The sequence below is a fragment of the Rhinoraja longicauda genome, chromosome 31 (assembly GCF_053455715.1).
Source record: "Rhinoraja longicauda isolate Sanriku21f chromosome 31, sRhiLon1.1, whole genome shotgun sequence".
Classification (NCBI taxonomy): Eukaryota; Metazoa; Chordata; class Chondrichthyes; order Rajiformes; family Arhynchobatidae; genus Rhinoraja; species Rhinoraja longicauda.
In genome coordinates this window covers 2744912-2766770 of record NC_135983.1, presented here as the reverse complement: position 1 = coordinate 2766770, position 21859 = coordinate 2744912, and the positions used below count along the sequence as shown (strand labels likewise).

Below are 21859 nucleotides of genomic sequence, written 5' to 3'. Positions count from 1 at the left end.
CCATCAGCAGTTGTATCATCAATGAAGATAAGTGAGCCAGTACCTTCAGCAACCATAATGCCCAGGCCATAACACCCCACCACCGTGTTTCACAGATGAGGTGGTATGCTTTGGATCTTGGGCAGTTCCTTCTCTCCTCCATACTTTACTCTGGCCATCACTCTGATGTTAGTTAATCTTCGTCTCATCTGTCCACAAGACCTATTTCCAAAACTGTGGTTGCTCTTTAAGTACTTCTTGGCAAACTGTAACCTGACCATCCTATTTTTGTGGCTAACTAGTGGTTTGCATCTTGCAGTGCAGCCTCTGTATTTCTGTTCATGCGAACAATGGTCATTGACAAATCGACACCTGACTCCTGAAGAGTGTTTCTGATCTGTCGGACAAGTGTTTGGGGCTATTTATTATAGAGAGGATTCTTCTGTCATCAACTGTGGAGTCTTGGCCTGCCAGTCTCCTTGCAATTAGTAAGCTCACCAGCACTCTCTTCTTAATGATGTTCCAAGAGCTGAATATACCAGAGCTGAATATACTTCTCAGCATCTGCATACAATGGCGTCTTGCGCTTCTCGTGCTTCTTGTGCGTGGTGGTGGAAAGATTGGTGGAATCAGGGCTGCGATGTGAACGTTCTTTCCTTGACCCTGTTATTGTTGTTGATCTGTGGAGAATGTTTGGAACAAACACATGGTAGTGGAAGTTAGAAATATCCATCATGTGGAGAAATCTAACATTCCTCAAATATGTCGGTGTTGTTGAGATTCCACATAAACAGCCTTATTTTCAATGTATTTAAAAGTACTATTTAAAATTAATGAATGGGTATCTTACTCATAGAAGGCAGAGTTGTGGGGCTTACAGATAAAAGACATAGGGTTGTGCTGGAAGGGCGTTATTCTGACTGGGAATCTGTTGCCAGGGATGGTGTTGGAGACGGTTACGTCAGTGGTGTTTCAGAGGATTTTTGATGGGCATATGGATATGCAGAGTTTAGTTTATGTTAGCATCATGTTTGGCTCAGACATTCTGAGCCAAAGGGCCTGTTTCTGTGCTGTGCTATTATGTTCCATGTTCTTATTCAACAAATGCTTCCACGAACACATAATATGAATGATGTAAATATAATAAAATAAAATGTTCAGTTCAGTGACTTCATCAAGTGTGTTCATAATACAGCCTGCAGGGGAGCAGTTTATCATTGACAATAAAATGCTCAAGTCCAAGATTCAGAAGCCACAATGGCAAAGTCTAGGCAAATATCCTTATCTATGAATTGGTAAAAATATAAACAAAGTACAATAAATATTACTACATATTGAATTTCAATATGGAAGCAACTTAAATTTTATCTTTGAGAAATTTAAAGACTCTTATCTTGAAGAGTTTGAAGTAGGATCCTGACCCAAAACGCCATCTTCCCATTTCTTTCTAAAGGGCTGCCTCACCCGCTGAGTTCCTCCTGCACTTTATCTTTTGCTCAGGATTCCAGCATCTGCAGTCTATTATGTCTCCATTAAATTATCAATTCTCTATCCAGTTTCTCTTCAACTTCATTAAGATGGTTAACTTTCCATTTTATTCACAAATTATGTTTGAATGTAAAAGTAAATATTGCAGATTCTGGAAATCTTAGATAAAACAGAAAATACTGGAAATATTCAGCAGATCGGCATCATCTGGTGTGTTAATGTTTTGGATAATCACCTTTCATTTTGCCATTTGCTTTTTTTACATTGTTCATTTTACTTTTTGTTTTCCTTCTTTGATCAGTTTTCTACCAAAACTACATTGCAGCAAGTCCAACCTGCGGAGCAAATAAGCATAATAAGCAGAACAATATCATAGATTATCGTATCATACTTGGTGATGAGATAGAGCTCTAAAAATGAACTATTGAAAATAAAAATGAAATATTTTAAAAGTTATTCACATTTTAAAGTTTTTAAAAACCAGCGCATGTGCAGTTGGGGCCTTTCCTCACGTAGGATGGCCGCCAGACCAGCGCCTACACTTACGTAAGATGGCCGCCGGGTGACTGCGCGTGCGCAGTTGGGGGGGGGGAGGGTCGTCATTTTCGTTCAGCTCCCACTTCCCGCCAGATGCCCGTTTGGTTCTGCGGCTCAAGTGGGGTGAGCGTCGCCGCTCCCGCTCCCGCTCCAAACCCTGGGCGTCTCCATCATGGCCACCGCGGAGCCCCCGCCATCGCCGCTGCTCCAAACCGCGGGCGTCTCCTTCACTGCAGGGCGCCGGAGCCCCGCTGATCCATCGCGCCGCCACCGCTGCTTCTTCTTCCCGCTCTAAACCTCGGGCGTCTCCATCATGGTCGCCACTCCGCCCCGCCCTCCAGCTCCCGCTCAGCATCACCACTCCTGCTGCCACTCTCAGCCACGGGCATCTCCTTCACCGCTCAGCCCCGGAGCCGCCGCCGCCGAGCAGTTAAAAGTCAGACTAATTAGACCAAGCGGACCCGCTGGGACCAATCCCCTCCCGCATTCGCACAGCGCCCGACCCCCCTCCACTACTCTCCCCTCTCCCCTCCCCCCTCCTCTCACCCCCCTCTCCTCCCTCCCTCCCTCCATCCTCTCCCTCCCCTCCTCCCTCTCCCCCTCCCTCCCTCCCTCTCCCCCTCCCTCCCTCCCTCTCCCCCCTCCCTCCATCCTCCTCTCCTCCCCTCCCCCTCCCTCTCCCCCCTCCTATCCCCTCCCTCCTCTCCCCATCCCTCGTCCCCCCCCTCCCCTTCCCCCCTCCCCTTTGCACCCCTCTCCCCTCCCTAGGAGATTTAAACTTTAAAATGTGAATAACTTTTTAAAATATAACACCTATTTCAATGAAACTCTTCCAATAAAACCACGGGACGACGATAAGATGGACCTAAAATTGTCGCGCTATCATGTACCGTTTTGGTTGTAGTTCAGGAACAAACAAACAAACAAACAAGAGTATTTGTATAAAGATTTTATTTGCTGCTTAGCTGCTAAAGATAACCCCCCTTAAAAACTCCCCCAAACCTCCCCTGCATTAACTGAAATTGAGTTAAGGTTGTTTTAGAGTACCCCACTCACCCACTCCATCCCCCCTCCACCAACGTTATCCCCTCCCCCTTCCCCACTCAAGCATTCCATCCCCCCTCCACCCCCTTTATCCCCCCTCCCTTCACCTGATTAATACATATCTCTTTTTAACATCATGCCAAGAGGGAGGAAGACCTCCGAGGTCATGCAGACCTCCAAACCCTTCCAAATTTGGCAGAAAGCTTCCGCCTTCTTATTTCATTTCCGCCATTCCGATTTCGCCTCACATTTTTCTGGAAAACACATGTCTTGACACTTGCGCCGCTGCTTGCCCCACCACTCACCCCACCCTGCCTCGCCTCGCCGCTCGCCCGGCGTCGCCAGTTAGGGCAGGGCCTCACCATTCACCGGGCCTGTCCTCGCCGCTACCGGGCCCGGCCTCGAGGCTCGCCGGGCCTTGGCTCACCTCGCCGCTCCCCGGGCCTTGTCTCGCCAGGCCTCGCCTCGCCGTCGGCCGCGCCTCGCCGCGCGCCTCGCCACCCGCCAGGCCTCTCCGCTCAGCGGGCCTCACCTCGGCTCGCCGGGCCTCGCCTCGCCGCTCACCGGGACTCGCCTCGCTGGGACACGCCTCGCCGCCCGCCGGGCCTCACCGCTCGCCGGGCCTTGCCTCGCCTCACCGGGCCTCGCTGCTCGCCGGGACTCGCCGGGCCCCTGCCTTGCCGTGCCTCGCCTCTCGCCGGGCCTCACCTCACCACTCGCCGGGACTCGCTGCCCACCGGGCCGGGCCTCGCCACTCGCCGGGCCCCTGCCTCGCCTAGCCGCTCCCCGAGCCTCACCTCACCTCACCGCCCGCCGATCCTCGCCTCGCCGCCCACCGGGCCGTTGTGATTTGCTGTTGAAGACCATTGGAGCAAGTATGTCTTCAATGAAATTAGGTATGTGCAGTTTTAAATGAAACTCTTTCTTCATAACTTAGTCATACATTTTATGACCATTGTTCTTTTATTCAATATCAAGAGAATTGGGATGTGTACGGAAAAAAACAAAGTAGAAAAACCAAAACAGAACAATTTTTTCATTATTGTAAAAAGTATTTCTGTTCAATAACCTTTCTATAAATACCAGAATATACTCATGATAGGCCTGACATTGTACATGTAGTCCAAGAACTACAGCTGATGGAAATAATAGTTGTTTTTCCGACATGAATGTAGCGCAACGCTTATGTGCATTTGGTGTGCATACTTTTTTTTGCTCAAAAGTTGCATTACGTGCCATATTATGAATTTGATGTAAAATTCTAAATTATGGACATCAAAATTATGAATTTGTAAAATCAAATGTTGGGAGGTCTGTTCATGAACCATACTGCGACCACACCTCTCCATGTTGGAAGAATGGAAGATGCAGAAAGAGATTCCCGAAGCCGTTTATCGAAAGCACAAGGTGTGGAGATTAGTCACATCCTCTGTACAGGAGATGATCTCCAGATATGGGAGGATTTTAAGGACATCAAGAAGGACGCCGGGATCGACCTATTACTTCTGAATGGGTGGTGCCCTGTAATGCTCAACTCTTGAAGTTGTTCAAATGTCACATCAATGTTGAGATATGCTCCTCTGTAAAGTTGGTCAAATATGTGTTCAAGTACACCTTGAAGGGGAGTGATCAAGCAGTTTTTGTAGTTAACAGGGATGATGAAATTGCACAGTACTTTACAGGCAGATACATTGGTCTGTCGGAAGCAGTGGGATCAATCCTTGGATTTCCAACTCATGAGAGATGCCGCGCTGTCATTCGACTCCAGGTACATCTACCACAAGAACAACAAGTCGTCATCAGAGTTAATGCTGGTCCCTGGTGAGAAATTAGGATATCACGAGAACAACTTAACTAAATTCATGGAATTGTGTTCTCGAGATCAATTTGCAAGAACACTGTACTACGCTGATGTACCCCGATTTTACACATGGAACAATAAGAAATGGCAAAGAAGGAAGGTTGGGAAGATAGTGGAAGATCTTCCAGGTATTTTTGAAGCCAACGTTCTGGGACGAGTGTATACCGTTTCTCCAAGATGTGACCTCTACTACTTGAGACTGCTTCTCCATCATGTAAAAGGGCCAGTATCCTTCGATTCATCAAGGTTGCATGACGGACATATTCTTCCTTCCTTCAAAGACGTCTGCATTGAAAGAGGTTTGTCGCAAACTGACGACCATTGGCACCAGACGATGGAAGATGCTGAGTGGACAAGACTCCCTGAAGAGATTTGTTTGTTTTGCTGACGATTGCTGAGGTCAACACTTCTTGCCAATTATGGGATCGCTTCAAGAATTCAATGTCTGAAGATTACCTTCAAAGAGAACAATCAATGATCCAAATATCATGATTGATAAGAGGCATCATGATCAGGCTCTGTTGTATATTCAAGATAAGCTTGTGAATTACAACAAGACACTGGGATACTTTCATGTGCCACCACCAAGACATGGAAGGATGAACCTTGATGGTGACAATCCAGAATTGCTGAGTGAATTGCAGTACAATAGACCTGAACAACAGTGATTTGTTGAAGAGAAGGAGCCTTTGCTGAATGCTGAGCAATGAGTAGTGTATGACCATGTGTGCAGCTGCTTGGAAATGAATGTTCCTTCAATGTTTTTCATTGATGCACCAGCAGCAATGGGCAAAACAATTCTCACCAATTTGATCCTCTCCAAAGTTTGAGGTAAAATTAATGTTGCTTTGCTGTAGCATCCTCTGGTATAGCAGCTACATTGTTGCCTGGTGAAAAAACTGTACATTCTCGATCCAAGATACCGATCGAAGTGACTGATAATACAATCTTCTCAACATTGAGAAGAACTCCAACATGGTTCATTTGATCAGGAGTGTGAGACTGATTGTTTGGGATGAGTGCCCGATGATTAGGGGGAGAGCTTTGAACCGGTGGACAGAACTCTTCGAGATCTATGCAAAAAGAACGACGAGCCTTTTGGCTGCATTTTTACCTATTGTTGTGGCGATTTTCGACAACTCCTTCCTGTTGTGAAAAGGGGAAATGATGCTGATGTTGAAAACTCCTGCTTCAAGAAATCCTATTAACGTTCAAATTGTTATGTTTTGTTATTCACATTTTGAAACTTTAATAAATCCCTTTTCCACTTGCTGTGCCCGTCAGCCGCCCATACGCCACATGTACCTCCATGTACCACGTCACCATGGAAACCCGACAGGCGGGAATGGCGCCGCCGCCGGAGAACCCCTAAGAATGGAGTGGGGGGGAGATAATCGGGGGCGTGGCTGTGTTCTGCAGCTGCGGTTCACCGGCAGTCTCTGTCTTTTTTTTGTTTTTTGTCTATTGTCATCGTTTAATGTATGTTTTGTTCTATTTTTAACTCTGTGTATGTGGGGGGGGTGGTGGGGGGGTTGGGGGAAACCTTTTTTTCTAATCTCTTCCTCAACGGAGATGCGACCTTTACCGTGTCGTATCTCCGTTCGCGCTATGGCCTAACATCGTGGTGTCGGCGGCCTCCAGCTGGGATCGACCTTGAAGACTCCGGTCGCAGGGCCTGGACTTACCATCTCGGAGGCTTCGGCCGTGGGCCCTGCAGACCGCAACATCGGGAGTTCGCAGGTCCCTGGCTGGCGACCGGTTTTTGGGAGCTCCAGCCGTAGCAGCTTCGACCGCCCCGAAGCGCGAGGTACGATCGACCCGCTCGCAGGCCCTTCATCACCCTGCGTGGCTCGGCCGCAGCACTTTCCATCGCCCGGTGGGGGCTCAGGACTTTCATCGGCCTGCTCGGCTCGGCCCTGGGACTTTCCATCGCCCGATGGGGGCTCAGGACTTTCATCGGCCTGTTCGGCTCGGCCCTGGGACTTTCCATCGCCCGGTGGGGGCTTCAAAAAGTTGGGAGTCTCGATCACCTCGTGGCACCACGGGAGAAAAATGAGGAGGAGATAAGACTTTGCCTTCCATCACAGTGAGGGTATGCCTAGAGCAATCACTGTGATGGTTGTTTGTGTAAAAATTGTATCTGTGTGTCCTGTGCTTTTTGTTGTCTACTGCCAGACCCTGACGTGAGAGGACGCTGGCGTTGTTTATTCGCCGCTTTTCCGTTAGGATAGTTTGTCTGTCTGTTTTTATGTTGATTGTTTTTGTAAAGCGCTTTGAGCACCTGATAAGGCGCTATATAAAATAAATGAATTATCATTATTATTATTATTATAAGGGGGGGGTGGAGTGGGTGACTGGGAGGGGAAGGGGGGGAGTGGGTGGGGAAGAAGAGGGGTTATTTTGTTATTTTGAAACTTTAATAAATCGCTTTTCCACTTGCTGTGCGCAGTAATACCGCCCATGCGCAGTAATACCTCCATGTTCAACGTCACAATGGAAACCCAACGGGCGGGAATGGCGGCGCCGCTGGAGAGCTCCTAAGAATGGAGGGGGGGGGAGATAAGGGGGGATGGAGTAGGTGACTGGGGGGTGGGAGGGGAAGGGGGGATTTGGTGGGTAAGAAGGGGGGTTGAGGGGATAGAGTGAGGGAGGGGAGGGGAGGGTGCTAGACCAATACAGAAAAAAACACAATTTTAAAGAAAAATTGCGATTTCATCGAGATTTATTTTTAAAGCCATTTAAAGCGATTTTTCCCCACATCACAATGGGAACCCAATGAGTTGTGGGCCTAACGGGTCCACTTGGTCTAGTCTATATACTAAAACTCTCGTTTATTTGTTTGTTTGTTCCTGAACTACAGCTGAAACAGTACACGATAGCACAATTTTAGGCCCACCTTACTCACCGTCGTCCCTTTGGTGCTAATGGAAGAAGTTTCATTGAAATCGGTGTGATATTTTTTAAGTTATTCACATTTTAAAGTTTACATCTTTCTCCTAGGGGGGGGAAAGGAGGGGGGGGGGAGAAGGGAGGATAAGGGGGAAGGGAGGGGGATGGAGTGGTGGGATGGGAGGGGGAAGAGGGGGGAGGGGATGGTGGGCGGGGGGGAGTAGAGGGGAGGGGGGTAGGAGAGGGTGCTGCACCAATGCAGAAGAAGTTTGGGCCCAACAGGTCCACTTGGTCTAGTGACGCTTTAAAAATTAAACCTTTTTGGCTACTAGAGTGCTATAGATAGCTACAAATCCAGCTTTTTATGTGGTTAAATGTTCAATTGCTCAGTTTTGGAATGCATTAAATTTAGATTCAATGTATATTCATGAAATATTTTGTTTATAGCAGTTTTTTTTTTTTAAACTGCTTTGTGTTTTGTTTCTTTGCTTATATCTTTACCTATTGACCTCAACTGTGTATTAATACTAAAGACTTTGTGACTGCAATTTTTTCCTCCTTTTTTAGGAATGATGGAAATGACACGTAAAATCAATTTTAGTCGAGCAGTTCGAACCATGCAGGAATTATTTCCTGATGAATACAAGTTTTACCCTCGTTCTTGGATTTTGCCAGAAGAATACCAACATTTTGTAGATCAGGTAAAATGCTAGAAAATTATAAAGACATCAAAACATCATTTGGATATATCACTTCTCTTCTGCGGACATCTATAAGAAAGGAAATTGGCTTTAAAGTTTAAATTTACCTTTCTTAAAGAATGTCACAGGTACAATCTGGAGCCTTTCCTGTTAACTATTGACATATAGAAGGCTTTAAATAAAGCTTTTGATGATTTGGACGAGGGAATTGAATGCAACATCTCCAAGTTTGCGGATGACACGAAGCTGGGGGGCAGTGTTAGCTGTGAGGAGGATGCTAGGAGGCTGCAACGTGACTTGGATAGGTTAGGTGAGTGGGCAAAGGCATGGCAGATGCAGTATAATGTGGATAAATGTGAGGTTATCCACTTTGGTGGCAAGAACAGGAAAGCAGACTATTACCTGAATGGTGGCCGATTAGGAGAAGGGGAGATGCAACGAGACCTGGGTGTCGTGGTACACCAGTCATTGAAAGTAGGCATGCAGGTGCAGCAGGCAGTGAAGAAAGCGAATGGTATGTTGGCATTCATAGCGAGGGGATTTGAGTATAGGAGCAGGGAGGTTCTGCTGCAGTTGTACAGGGCATTGGTGAGACCACACCTGGAGTATTGCGTACAGTTTTGGTCTCTTAATCTGAGGAAAGACATTCTTGCCATAGAGGGAGTACAGAGAAGGTTCACCAGATTGATTCCTGGGATGGCAGGACTTTCATATGAAGAAAGACTGGATAGACTCGGCTTGTACTCGCTGGAATTTAGAAGATTGAGGGGGGATCTTATAGAAACTTACAAAATTCTTAAGGGGTTGGACAGGCTAGATGCAGAAAGATTGTTCCCGATGTTGGGGAAGTCCAGAACAAGGAGTCACAGTTTAAGGATAAGGGGGAAGTCTTTTAGGACCGAGATGAGAAAGTTTTTTTTCACACAGAGAGTGGTGAATCTGTGGAATTCTCTGCCACAGAAGGTAGTTGAGGCCAGTTCATTGGCTATATTTAAGAGTGAGTTAGATGTGGCCCTTGTGGTTAAAGGGATCAGGGGGTATGGAGAGAAGGCAGGTACGGGATACTGAGTTGGGTGATCAGCCATGATCATATTGAATGGTGGTGCAGGCTCGAAGGGCCGAATGGCCTACTCTTGCACCTATTTTCTGTTTCTATGTTTAGTCCCAGTTAGAAAACTATCACCTCCATATTGTGATATTCGCTCTCCCCCTCCATCCCCTCCCCCCCCCCCCCCACACACTTTAAAATATTGAAAGGATTTACATTGTCACTTCCCTCTTTTTCCTTTCAAAGCCAATGTAAATAAAAGGCCTAGTTTACCATTTTGTTCTCGATGTACCAAATAATTAATAAATATATTGATACATAAATAAATTAACTCTGTAGAAAATTCCACATTAGCCGATGAGTAATAACAATGTTTTTTTTAAAAATTGGGATGATCCCTCCATTTCTTATACCTGTTATATTTCTGTTTTTTTGTAAGTGCAACTTAATGCCATTAAATAACCGGAGAAAGAGGGAATGGTTTGCGATTAGATTGCACTAACCCAGAAAGAAAGAAAAAGTTCTGTTCATGCAATTACCGCATTGTGAAGCACGTGAGCTGCTTATGGAAAATGAAGGAGTGTGAAGGGAATATCCTGTTTTTGTTTGATTGGCAGTAAATGGTCCATTTTTGTAATTTCACAAGTAAAACAAGTACAATATTTGAAGTTACTTTTTTGTATCTTCCATTATACTATCAAAGACATCTCTAAGATATGGCATTCAGCTTAATTTTGTTGAAAACTTGATCACCAACAGTGAACCATCTTGTACATCTGTACCTTTTAAAAATAGTAAAACTGAACACTTTTCAGAAGAGTTATCAAATTATTATTTTTCAAATCCATTATTTAATCAAATTCCATTATTTAATCAAATCATGGAAGGGGATAATAGGTGGAATGAAGGTAAAAATAACAAAGTTGCTTTAAGGTCTTGAAGCTGTTCATGAAGTTTGAAGTTGATGAAACTGAAAATAGATTATTGATATGATTATGAAATTTTCTAAATAGACCTAGACAGCATATTACCAAATGCTTGATACCAAGTTAAAACATTTCAAATGAAAAGTTGCGCACCCATTCAATTACAGTTGTAAATTTCTATTGAAGTCATCTAATTCCAGAGATTCTTGAAATAATTTATCTTCTGATATTTCTAATTTACTTTGTATTTTCCTTCCATATCTATTGCTCATCCTTTGTGAAGTATGTATTAAATGTTTAATAAATCTTGCAGTCATTTAATCTAGTCATCAGTTTGACAATATAAAAATTAAATAAATTCATTTTTTTCAGAAACAACACAAAGCTTTATTCAATACCCAATCAACATTAGAATTGAATATAAAGTGGCTTTATGGCATTGAATGAAAAATGGCCTCAATTTAGCTCAGTGCACCACTGTCCAAATTTAATTATCTATAGTGTTATCAGTGAAACTGTGGCCCTGTATTTCATGCTATTTATATTAGTTAATGTGTGATTTGAATGTAAAATTTACAAATTACAAGGGTGTGTTATTCTGGGATTAATTATTTACTCTCAACCATTCATTTGGTTGGGAAAATAGCTCTAAGATTGCTTCTTTGACTGTCTTCATTTATACTTGTACTTTCACAATATTGGATAGAAGGTTGCATGATATGGTTAATAATAAAATTTTAGGTCATGGCCTATTTTTAACTTTATTGTGCAATGAATGTTTCACAGTTATGCAACCATCATAAAATAGCATTAATCTTTCTGTTATAGTTTAGAAGGACAAAATGTTTGTCTCTTGATAAGTATCATCCTTTCACAAATTTATCAGACGTTTGCATCTTCATTGATGGCTGCACAATGGAATGTTTAATTCCATTTACAACAGATTAAGGTTGGTATTGATGGGTTTAGTCCTGAATGAAACCATAAATTGTGTGAGCAGGATTGAACAAAAAAGCTAAAAAGGATATTTAATGGACTATTTTGGTAATACACCATGTGAGAGAGAGGATCCTGACATCAGAATTCAGTGTAAATTCAGCTTGATCAACTGATGCTAGTAAAGGTTTATATTAAGATTGCTTGTTTGCTTGCTATTCTTTGAATAAATATTATTGTCCACAAAATGCCTGTTTTCTGATGCCACTATTTGTGTATGAAAGCTTTGTGCATTTATGTAACACAGCCAAGATATTTCAGTATAACTACGGTTCCCAGCTACCAGCAGACAAAGTGGTAAACTTTTACGTATGTCTGATTACCAAAAGCAGGACTAATTCAATTCTGCCCTACCCATCCACTCTAGTAAAATGATGGAGGTGCTATCAACAGCAATGACAAATGGCACTTACAACCCAGTTTAGATTTTACAAGAGCTACTTGGTTCCTGATCTTGGCTTCTTAAACCATGTACTTTCACCTCTTCTGCCATTGGGAACCCCTAGCAACTGCAAACAAAGCGTATATTTTCTTCATTGGCACTGCTTGTAATTTTTTGGCCAAAGGAGAAGTCTGTTCAGTTAATCCAGAAACTGAGGAAAACCAATAGTAGTTAAGAGAAAATAGTGTTCTAACATTACTTCTGCTTTGGGAAACCTTAGTAACAGCAAATTTAAGAGTATTGTTTCTTTGCATCACAATTCAGTCCAAAGGATGTACAATTTGTTCGTGGAAATTTTCCTTTAGGTGCATGAACAAATGGCAAATCACTATAACAATTGGCTTTTCCAAAGATATTTATCATATTATTCACACATTAGGCATTGCCACACCAATATACTTTACAATGTTAGTTACATATGTACTTGGAGGTTTACATATATTCATCGACAGGATAGGTCTGGCGACAGTACACAGCTTCAAGTTCAAGGGAGTGCATATCTCTGAAGATGTGTTCTGCACCTAGCATCTTTGATGCAATGATAAAGAAAGCTCATTAATGCTCTATTGAGGAGATTCAGTACGTTGATGAATATGCTGTTGAACTTTACATGTGTATTGTAGAGAGCATACTGAATGGTTGCACTCTGGCCTGGTTTGGCAACTCGAATGCCCAGGAACAAAGGAGACTGCAGAGTGTGCCAGACATTGCCCGGTCCATCACAGGTGGTGGACCTTCTATAAAGGGATTCTATAGGATTCTATAGGAAGTGGTGCCTAAGAAAAGCAACCAATGTTATCAAAGATGTGCACCACCCTGGCCATGCTTTCATTTCACTCCTACCACTGGGAAGATGGTACAGGGGCCAAAAAAGTGACCACCAGCTTCAAAAACAGCTTCCTCCCAACAACCATAAGGGTTTTAACACGACACAACGCTAACCTCAGAAACTATGATCTATGGACTATTTCCTTGATTGTACTACAGACATCTGTTTTTTGCACTACTATGGTTATTAATATTAATTTATTGTATTTTTGATTGATTGTAGTTATGGGCCTTTTATGCTGCAGAAAGTGATTTCATTGTCTCGTTGTCAGTACATAAGATAATAAGCACTCTTGACTTTTGTGGATTTCTTAAATTAAGAAAAAATGTACAATATTCTGGACTAATAACAAAATTCATACCTTAACCCTGGTCCTTGCCTTTCACCCCACCAGCCTCCGCACCCCACACATCATTCTCAGACATTTATGCCACCTTCAGTGCGATTCCACCTGCAAGTCACATCTTCCCAACACTACCCCTTTCCGCGGAGATCGCTCCAACCACAACTCCTTGGTTCACTCATCCCGACCCACCCAAACAACCCTCTCCAGTAACTTTTCGCTGCAATTTCTGGAAATTTAATACTTGTCCCTATTATCTCTTCCCTCGCTTTCATCAAGGGACCCCAGCAGGCCTTCCAGGTGAAACTGATGTTCACATGCACCTTCTCTAACCTAATCTACTGCATTTGTGCTCCCGATGTAGCATTCCTTGGTCTCCCATTGGCGAGTAGGCAACCGTTTTGCTGAAAGCTTACACTCAGTCTGTCAAGGACTGCTCAATCTCCTGGTTCCTAACCATTTTAATTTCCCTTCCCATTCCCGTACAGAACCTTCTGTCTGAGGTCTCCTCTGTTGCTAGAGTGAAACTACATGCAAACTGGAGGAACAGTACTTCAAATTCTGATAGCTTACATCAACGGTCTAATATTTGGTGGAGTCATGGTCAATAGACAATAGACAATAGGTGCAGGAGTAGGCCATTCGGCCCTACGAGCCAGCACCGCCATTCAACGTGATCATGGCTGATCATGCACAATCAGTACCCCGTTCCTGCCTTCTCCCCATATCCCCTGACTCCGCTATCATTAAGAGCTTAAGATCATTAAGAGTCATGCAATATGCAACAGGTCCTTCAGCCCAACTTTCCCATGCCCACCTTGATACCCCATCTGCACTAATCCCCCATGCCTGTTTTTGGCCCATATCCCTCTCCTATCCATGTACCTGTCCAAATGTCTTTAAAATGTTGTAAAGGTACTGCCTCAACTATTTCCTGTGGCAGCTCGTTCCAAATACTCACCACCCTCTGGAAAAAGTTCTGCCTATTAAATCTTTCCCCTCTCACCATAAACCTATGTCCTCTTGTTCTTGCTTACCCTACTCTGGGTAAAAGACTCTGCGTTTACACCCTCTCTGTTCCTTTCCTGATCTTGTATACCTCTATAAGATCATTCCTCAGCCTCCTGAGCTCTAAGTAATAAACTTCTAGTCTATCCAACCTCTCCCAATAGCTCAAGTCCTGCCAACATCCTTGTAAATCTTCTCTGCACTCTTTCGAGCTTATCAACATCCTTCCCATTAGCAGGGTGACTAAAACTGAACACCATACTCCAAATGTGGCTTCTTGTTTATCTATAATACAACATTTCAACTATACTCCGTACCCTGACTGATGAAGGTCAATGTACTGAAAGCCCGTTTGACCACCCTATCTACCTGTGACGCCACTTTCAAGGAACTATATACTTGCAGTCCCAGATCTCTCTCCTCTACAACACTCCCTCGGGCCCTGCCATTCACTGTGAAAGTTCTGCCGTGGTTTGACTTCCCAAAATGCAACACCTCACACTTATCTGTATTAAACTCCATTAACTATCTTCAACCCACTTGCACAACTGATCAAGATCCAGTTGTAATATATGCTAACCATCTTCGCTATCTAATGCACCATTTTCGTGTCATCTGCAAATTTACTAACCATGCCTTCTTAATAGTTCAATACTATTTTATTTATCACATATGCAACTACACACTGAAAGACCAATGTCCTTTCTTTGTGTCCTGAGGTCACCTCCTTCAGTCGTCCTTGAAGACATTGGAGGCATTACCCTGGTTCACCTTCCTACTGCCCCACTCCTCAAGTCCCACATCTCAAGATCCCTACCGCTTACGCCGATCACCGAGCCTTGGGGCATGTTACAGTTCCTGCCAACAGATGTGCCCTCCGCCTGGTTCCTGTTCCCGACGACACACAAGCCTTTGGGCAGGTTCCGAGTCTCGCTGACGGCTTCCCAATCCCACTAACAGACAAGCCTCCGGGCGGGTTCCTAGTCCCACCAACTGACAAGACTTTGGGTTCCTGGTTCCGCTGACAAACAAGCCTTCAGGCGGAACCCCAGTCGCGCCGTCCGATACATTGTTATCTACATCGTTGATATAAATCACAAACAGCAGGACTTCAATGCAAAAAAAAACACCCTTCCACCATCACCCTCTGCTTCCTTCTGTGAAGCAGTATAAAAAATAAAGTGGATGAGCTTGAGGCTCAGTTAGACATTGGCAAGTATGATGTTGTGGGAATTATAGAGACATGGCTACAAGAGGACTAGGGCTGGGAAATGAATATTCAGGGGTATACGACCTATCGAAAAGACAGACAGGTGGGCAGAGGGGGCGGGGTCGCTCTGTTGGTAAGGAATGATATTCAGTCCCTTGCAAGCGGTGACTTAGAATCAGGAGATGTAGAATCAGTATGGATTGAGAATGATCAGCCATGATCACATTGAATGGCGGTGCTGGCTCGAAGGGCCAAATGGCCTACTCCTGCACCTATTGTCTATTGATAGAAATGAGGAATTTTAAGGGTAAAAAGACCCTAATGGGAGTTATCTACAGGCCCCCAAACAGTAGCCTCGACATAGGGTACAAGTTGAATCAAGAGTTAAAATTGGCATGTCGCAAATGTAATGCTACGATGGTTATGGGAGATTTCAACATGCAGGTAGACTGGGAAAATCGGAACTGTTTGTTGGTACTGGACCCCAGGAAAGGAAGTTTGTGGAGTGCCTCCGAGATGGTTTCTTAGAACAGCTTGTACTGGAGCCTACCAGGGAGAATGCAATTCTGGATTTAGTGTTGTGTAATGAACCTAATTTGATAAGGGAACTCAAGGTAAAAGAGCCATTGGGAGGCAGTGATCATAATATGATAAGTTTTAATCTACAAATTGAGAGGGAGAAGGGAAAATTGGAAGTGTCAGAATTACAGTATAGCAAAGGAGATTACAGACGCATGAGGCAGGAGCTGGCCAGATTTGACTGGAAGGAGGCCCTAGCAGGAAAGATGGTGGAACAGCAATGGCAGGTATTCCTGGGAATAATGCAGAAGTTGCAGGATTAATTCATCCCAAAAAGGAGGAAAGATTCTAAGGGGAATAAGAGGCACCCGTGGCTGACAATGGAAGTCAAGGACAGCATAAAAATAAAAGAGAAGAAGTATAACATAGCAAAGAATAGTAGAAAGCCTGAGGATTGGGACTCTTTTAAAGAGTAACAGTAGATAACTGAAAAGGCAATACGGGGAGAAAAGATGAGGTACGAAGGTAAGCTAGCCAATAATATAAAGGAGGATAGTAAAAGCTTCTTTAGGTATGTGAAGAGGAAAAAAATAGTTAAGTCAAATATGGCCCCCTTGAAGACAGAAGCAGGGGAATTTATTATGGGGAACAAGGAAATGGCAGACGAGTTGAACTGGTACTTTGGACCTGTCTTCACTAAGGAAGATACAGACAATCTCCCAGATGTTCTAGTGGCCAGAGATTCTAGGGTGACGGAACTGAAGGAAATTCACATTAGGCAGGAAATGGTGTTGGGTTGACTGATGGGACTGAAGGCTGATAAATCTCCAGGGCCTCATAGTCTGCATCCCAGGGTACTTAAGGAGGTGGCTCTAGAAATCATAGACGCATTGGTGATCATTTTCCAATGTTCTATAGATTAAGGATCAGTTCCTGAGGATTGGAGGGGAGCTAATGTTATCCCACTTTTTAAGAAAGGAGGGAGAGAGAAAACAGGAAATTATAGACCAGTTAGTCTGACATCAGTGGTGGTGAAGATGCTGGAGTCAATTATAAAAGACGAAATTGCGGAGCATTTGGATAGCAGTAACAGGATTGTTCCGAGTCAGCATGGATTTACGAAGGGGAAATCATGCTTGACTAATCTTCTGGAATTTTTTGAGGATGTAACTAGGAAAATTGACAGGGGAGAGCCGGTGGATGTAGTGTACCTCGACTTTAGAACACATGTTATTGGAGGTAGGGTACTGACATGGATAGAAAATTGTTTGGCAGACAGAAAGCAAAGAGTGGGGATAAATGGGTCCCTTTCAGAATGGCAGGCAGTGACTAGTGGGGTACCGCAAGGCTCAGTGCTGGGACCGCAGCTATTTACAATATACATTAATGACTTGGATGAAGGAATTAAAAGTAACATTAGCAAATTTGCAGATGACACAAAGCTGGGAGGCATTGTGAACTGTGAGGAAGATGCTATGATGTTGCAGGGTGACTCGGACAGGTTGTGTGAGTGGGCAGATGCATGGCAGATGCAGTTTAATGTGGATAAATGTGAGGTTATCCACTTTGGTGGTAAGAATAGGAAGGCAGATTATTAGCTGAATGAGATCTGGGTGTCCTAGTGCATCAGTCACTGAAAGGAAGCATGCAGGTACAGCAGGCAGTGAAGAAAGCCAATGGAATGTTGGCCTTCATAACAAGAGGAGTTGAGTATAGGAGAAAAGAGGCCCTTCTGCAGTTGTACAGCGCCCTAGTGAGACCGCACCTGGAGTACTGTGAGCAGTTTTGGTCTCCAAATTTGAGGAAGGATATTCTTGCTATTGAGGGCATGCAGCGTAGGTTCACTAGGTTAATTCCCGGAATGTCGGGACTGTCGTATGTTGAAAGATTGGAGCAATTAGACTTGTATACACTGGAATTTCGAAGGATGAGAGGGAATCTTATTGAAACATATAAGATTATTAAGGGATTGGACACGTTAGAGGCAGGAAACATGTTCCCAATGTTGGGGGAGTCCAGAACCAGGGGCCACAATTTAAGAATATGGGGTAGGCCATTTAGAACGGAGATGAGGAAAATCTTTTTAAGTCAGAGAGTTGTAAATCTGTGGAATTCTCTGCCTCAGAAGGCAGTGGAAGCCAATTCTCTGGATGCTTTCAAGAGAGAGCTAGATGGTGCTCTTATTCACGTCTTAAGCCCTAAATGGACATTCCTCCCCCTACATCAAAAAATCGTCTAACCCCCCTCTCTAACTCCAGGTCCCTCAGGTCGGCCGACTTGGGGCTACTCACTATCCCGCGGTCTATGCTTAAGCTCAGGGGTAACCGCGCTTTTGCGGTTGCAGCTCCTAGACTGTGGAACAGCATCCCTCTCCCCATCAGAACTGCCCCCTCCATCGACTCCTTTAAGTCCAGGCTCAAAACCTATTTCTACTCCCTAGCGTTTGAGGCTCATTGAGGAGGCTGTGAACTGTTTGCGTGCTACTGTATGTTTCATTTTTTTCCTTAGTACCTAATCAGATGTACAGCACTTTGGTCAATGTGGGTTGTTTTTAAATGTGCTATACAAATAAAATTGACTTGACTTGACTTAAGGAGAGCGGAGTCAGGGGGTATGGGGAGAAAGCAGGAACAGGGTACTGATTGAGAATGATCAGCCATGATCACATTGAATGGTGGTGCTGGCTCGAAGGGCCGAATGGCCTACTCCTGCACATATTGTCTATTGAAACCAGTTCCCTATCTAGTCGATTAGTTCTCCCTGGATCCCATGTGATATAACCTTCCAGAGCAGCTCACCATGTGGAACCTTATTAAGTGCCATACAGACATCATCTGTGGCTTTGACCTCACCTTCTTGGTTACTTCAAAAAAACTCAATCAGATTCACAAGACATGATTGCCTATGCAAAATCATGCTGACTATCCCTAATCACCTACTGTCTACCCAAATGCATATATATCTTATCCCTCAGAATCCCCCCTCAGATGTTAAGCTTACTGGCTATAGTTCCCAGGCTTTGCAGCTCGACTAAAATAGAGCCACAACATTAGTCACCCTCCAATCTTCCAGCAACTCACCCGTGTCTAATGACGATTCATATATCTCAGCCAGAGTATTTGCAATTTCCTCACTAGCTTTCCACAGTGTCCTTGGATATCTGATCAGGCCCGAGAGGTTTATCTACTATAGTTTAGTTTAGAGATACAGCACGGAAACAGGCCCTTTAGGCCCACCGGGTCCGCGCCGACCACTGATCCCCGCACATTAACACCATCCTATATCCACTAGGGACAATTTTTATCTTTTTTTACATTTACCAAGCCAATTAACCTACAAACCTGTACGTCTTTGGAGTGTGGGAGGAAACCGAAGATCTCGGAGAAAACCCACGTAGGTCACGGGGAGAACGTACAAACTCCGTACAGACAGCACCCGTAGTCGAGATCGAACCAGGGTCTCCGGCGCTGCATTCGCTGTAAGGCAGCAACTCTATCGCTGCGCCACTGTGCCGCCACAGTACTTTAACTGACCTACAAACACCACCCATTTCCCAACATTTCTTTCCCCCTCTTCCCTGTGCCCACCTGGATGCTCCCCTTTCCATCTATAATTCCTTCCTCTGGCTTTGCATTTCATGTCTCTTTTCCTTATCACTATCTTGTATTTTCATCTCTGACCTTTGTTCAAGCATCTGCCAATGAAAGCCCCCCCTCACCTCTATGTTCCTATCACTTGCCATGCTTTGTCCCACACCGTCTCTTCCTGCTTTCTCCCCACCACAGCAATTAGTCTGAAGAAGAATCCTGACCTAAAATTATGTCTATAAATATTCACCAGATATGCTGCCTCACCTGCTGAGTTACTCCAACATTCTGTGTCATTTTTGGAAACTAGCATCTGCAGTTTCTTGTGATTAAATTTCATAGTTTCACATCACATTACACAAACATTTTTGGATATTTCTTTATCTCAGCTGTTTTTGTTTTGCCAAATGGTCTAAATTTTGTGAAATGCCTTAACTAGCTGGACCATTGGATTTCAAACACAACCTTATGATTTCCCCGTGGCATTTAGCAACAAGCAATGATCCTTGCTTGGTGTTCCTAGCATTCAAGAAGTCTGAAGAAGGGTCTCGACCTGAAACGTCATCCATTCCTTCTCTCGAGAACTTGTCCTGCTGAGTTACTCCAGCGTTTTGTGTTTACCTTCCAGAAGCATTACTTTGAAACAAAACCTACTTACCATTTTATATTTAATGCTTTCATTTACAAAAGTGATGAAATCTTCACAGCAAATCTTACTTTCACACATTTAGTCCCTTCATTTACAAGTTATAAAATCTCTTTGGCACGATTTAATTTCAGAGGTGTGAGGTTTGTGTACTTGACTTATCACGGATTATTTCACATCTTCCATTTTCAAGGAGCTTGCAATGAGCACTGTATAATGGAAGTTGTTTCCCTGCAAAGCATACTGTAAAGCAATGACCCTGACTTGAGTAATCCCAAATAACTTTACATTAGATGTATAAAGTATTAACTTTTTCATTAACGCATTAGATATGTCTATTTGCACTGGGGCATCAGAATTAGAAATGTCATTTTTTAAATATCTGAGTGTTTGCTTTGCTTATATTGCCCTCCAATGATTTTTTTTGGTGAAAATATGTAGAATTTGGCAATGGAAATTCTCTCAGGCTACTGATGGCGTAAAGCACAGTTATAATGTCAGCTACTTTGTTTCACATCAACCTAATGTAAATTTGCCTATTCACGAAATTATTGTGGCTTTAATGTTGTAAAGGGCTGTTTAAATTCTCAGATGAAGCTGAATTTTATATCAACCTTATAAAAACAGATGCTTTGAATAAAACCAGAAATTGGTTATTCAGCCCTCAATCTAAAACTTGCTTCTTGACACACTCGTCCAGATAAACACATCATCTCTGCATCTACGCTGCTAAGCCTTAAGAATTTTCTATGTTTCATTTTTCTAAACTGTAGGACCAGTCCACTTAATCTCTCCCCATAGGAAATTTTCCTCTGATTAATCTGATGATTTTTCGTTGTACACCCTCTATTGCACTTATTTCCTTGGCTGTGGAGACTAGACACAGTACTCCAAGTACAGTATTAACATGTCCCTGCATAATTTCAGCATGGTGTTTTTCCTCGTTCTCAAATAGCCTTGTAATAATGTTCAAAACTCCATTTCCCATTTTAATTGTTTCCTGTACATGCTTATTAAGTTTTAATTATTTATGTACAAGGACTACCAAGTATCTCTCAACACATGCACATGGAATCAAGGAACTGCCGATGCTGGTATACAAAAAAGACACAAAGTGCTGGAGTAACTCAGTGGGTCAGGCAGCATTTCTGGAGAACATGTATAGGTGACGTTTCGGGTCAGGACCCTTCTTCACACAGTCTTTACCCAGTGTACGGGATCAAAAACAAGAGGGCTTACGTTTAAAGTGAGTGGGACAAGGTTTAAAGTGAGACGTCTTTTTCATTCAGAGGATAGTGGGTATATGGAACAAGCTGCCGGAGGAGGTAGTTGAAGCAGTTACTCTCATGTCTTTTCAAAATGATCTGTTTATTCCCACACTTTGTTTTCTGTTCATTATGCAATCTCAGTCTACACCAGGTGCCCCCCCCCCCCCCCCCCCCGATGACTATGTTTATTGACTTTCTGGGCACATTTTGAAGACCACCTGGAAATCTAAATCCATTTTACTGACATCCACTTTCTGTTCGCTACAACCTAATTAAAAAAACTGCAGTAATGGTTCAGATTTTTACTTGCATAAATCTGAGTCAACTCTTAGTAAGATTTCCTGTTAATCTGTAGTTCCACACATTTTCTCCCCCCTGTTTCTTTAACAGTGGGGTTATTTATCCTTCCTCCTAATCTGTTGCATAAATTCTGAAATCCATGAAATCGTGAATGATTGCAACCACAATCTCCATTGGCACCTTTTCCAAAGTCTTAGGTGAAGATCATCACCTCGAGGGGGAGTTTCAATCCCTTTAA

General features: G+C 43.6%; 1 protein-coding gene across 3 annotated transcripts in view; it reads left to right on the top strand.

Moving 5' to 3' along the window:
- The window catches only part of ttll11 (tubulin tyrosine ligase-like family, member 11), a 196156-nt gene that overhangs the window by 10611 nt on the left and 163686 nt on the right, over positions 1-21859 (top strand). The window contains exons 1-3 of one of the 3 annotated variants that reach the window (XM_078426025.1): positions 2085-2127; positions 7770-7857; positions 8366-8499. In XM_078426025.1, the coding sequence (XP_078282151.1) occupies positions 8368-8499 (132 nt within the window). In that variant the 5' untranslated portion in view covers positions 2085-2127; positions 7770-7857; positions 8366-8367. Of the gene's footprint in view, positions 1-2084; positions 2128-7769; positions 7858-8365; positions 8500-21859 lie in introns of those variants that run through there. The other 2 variants (XM_078426024.1, XM_078426022.1) reach the window with 2 other exon arrangements.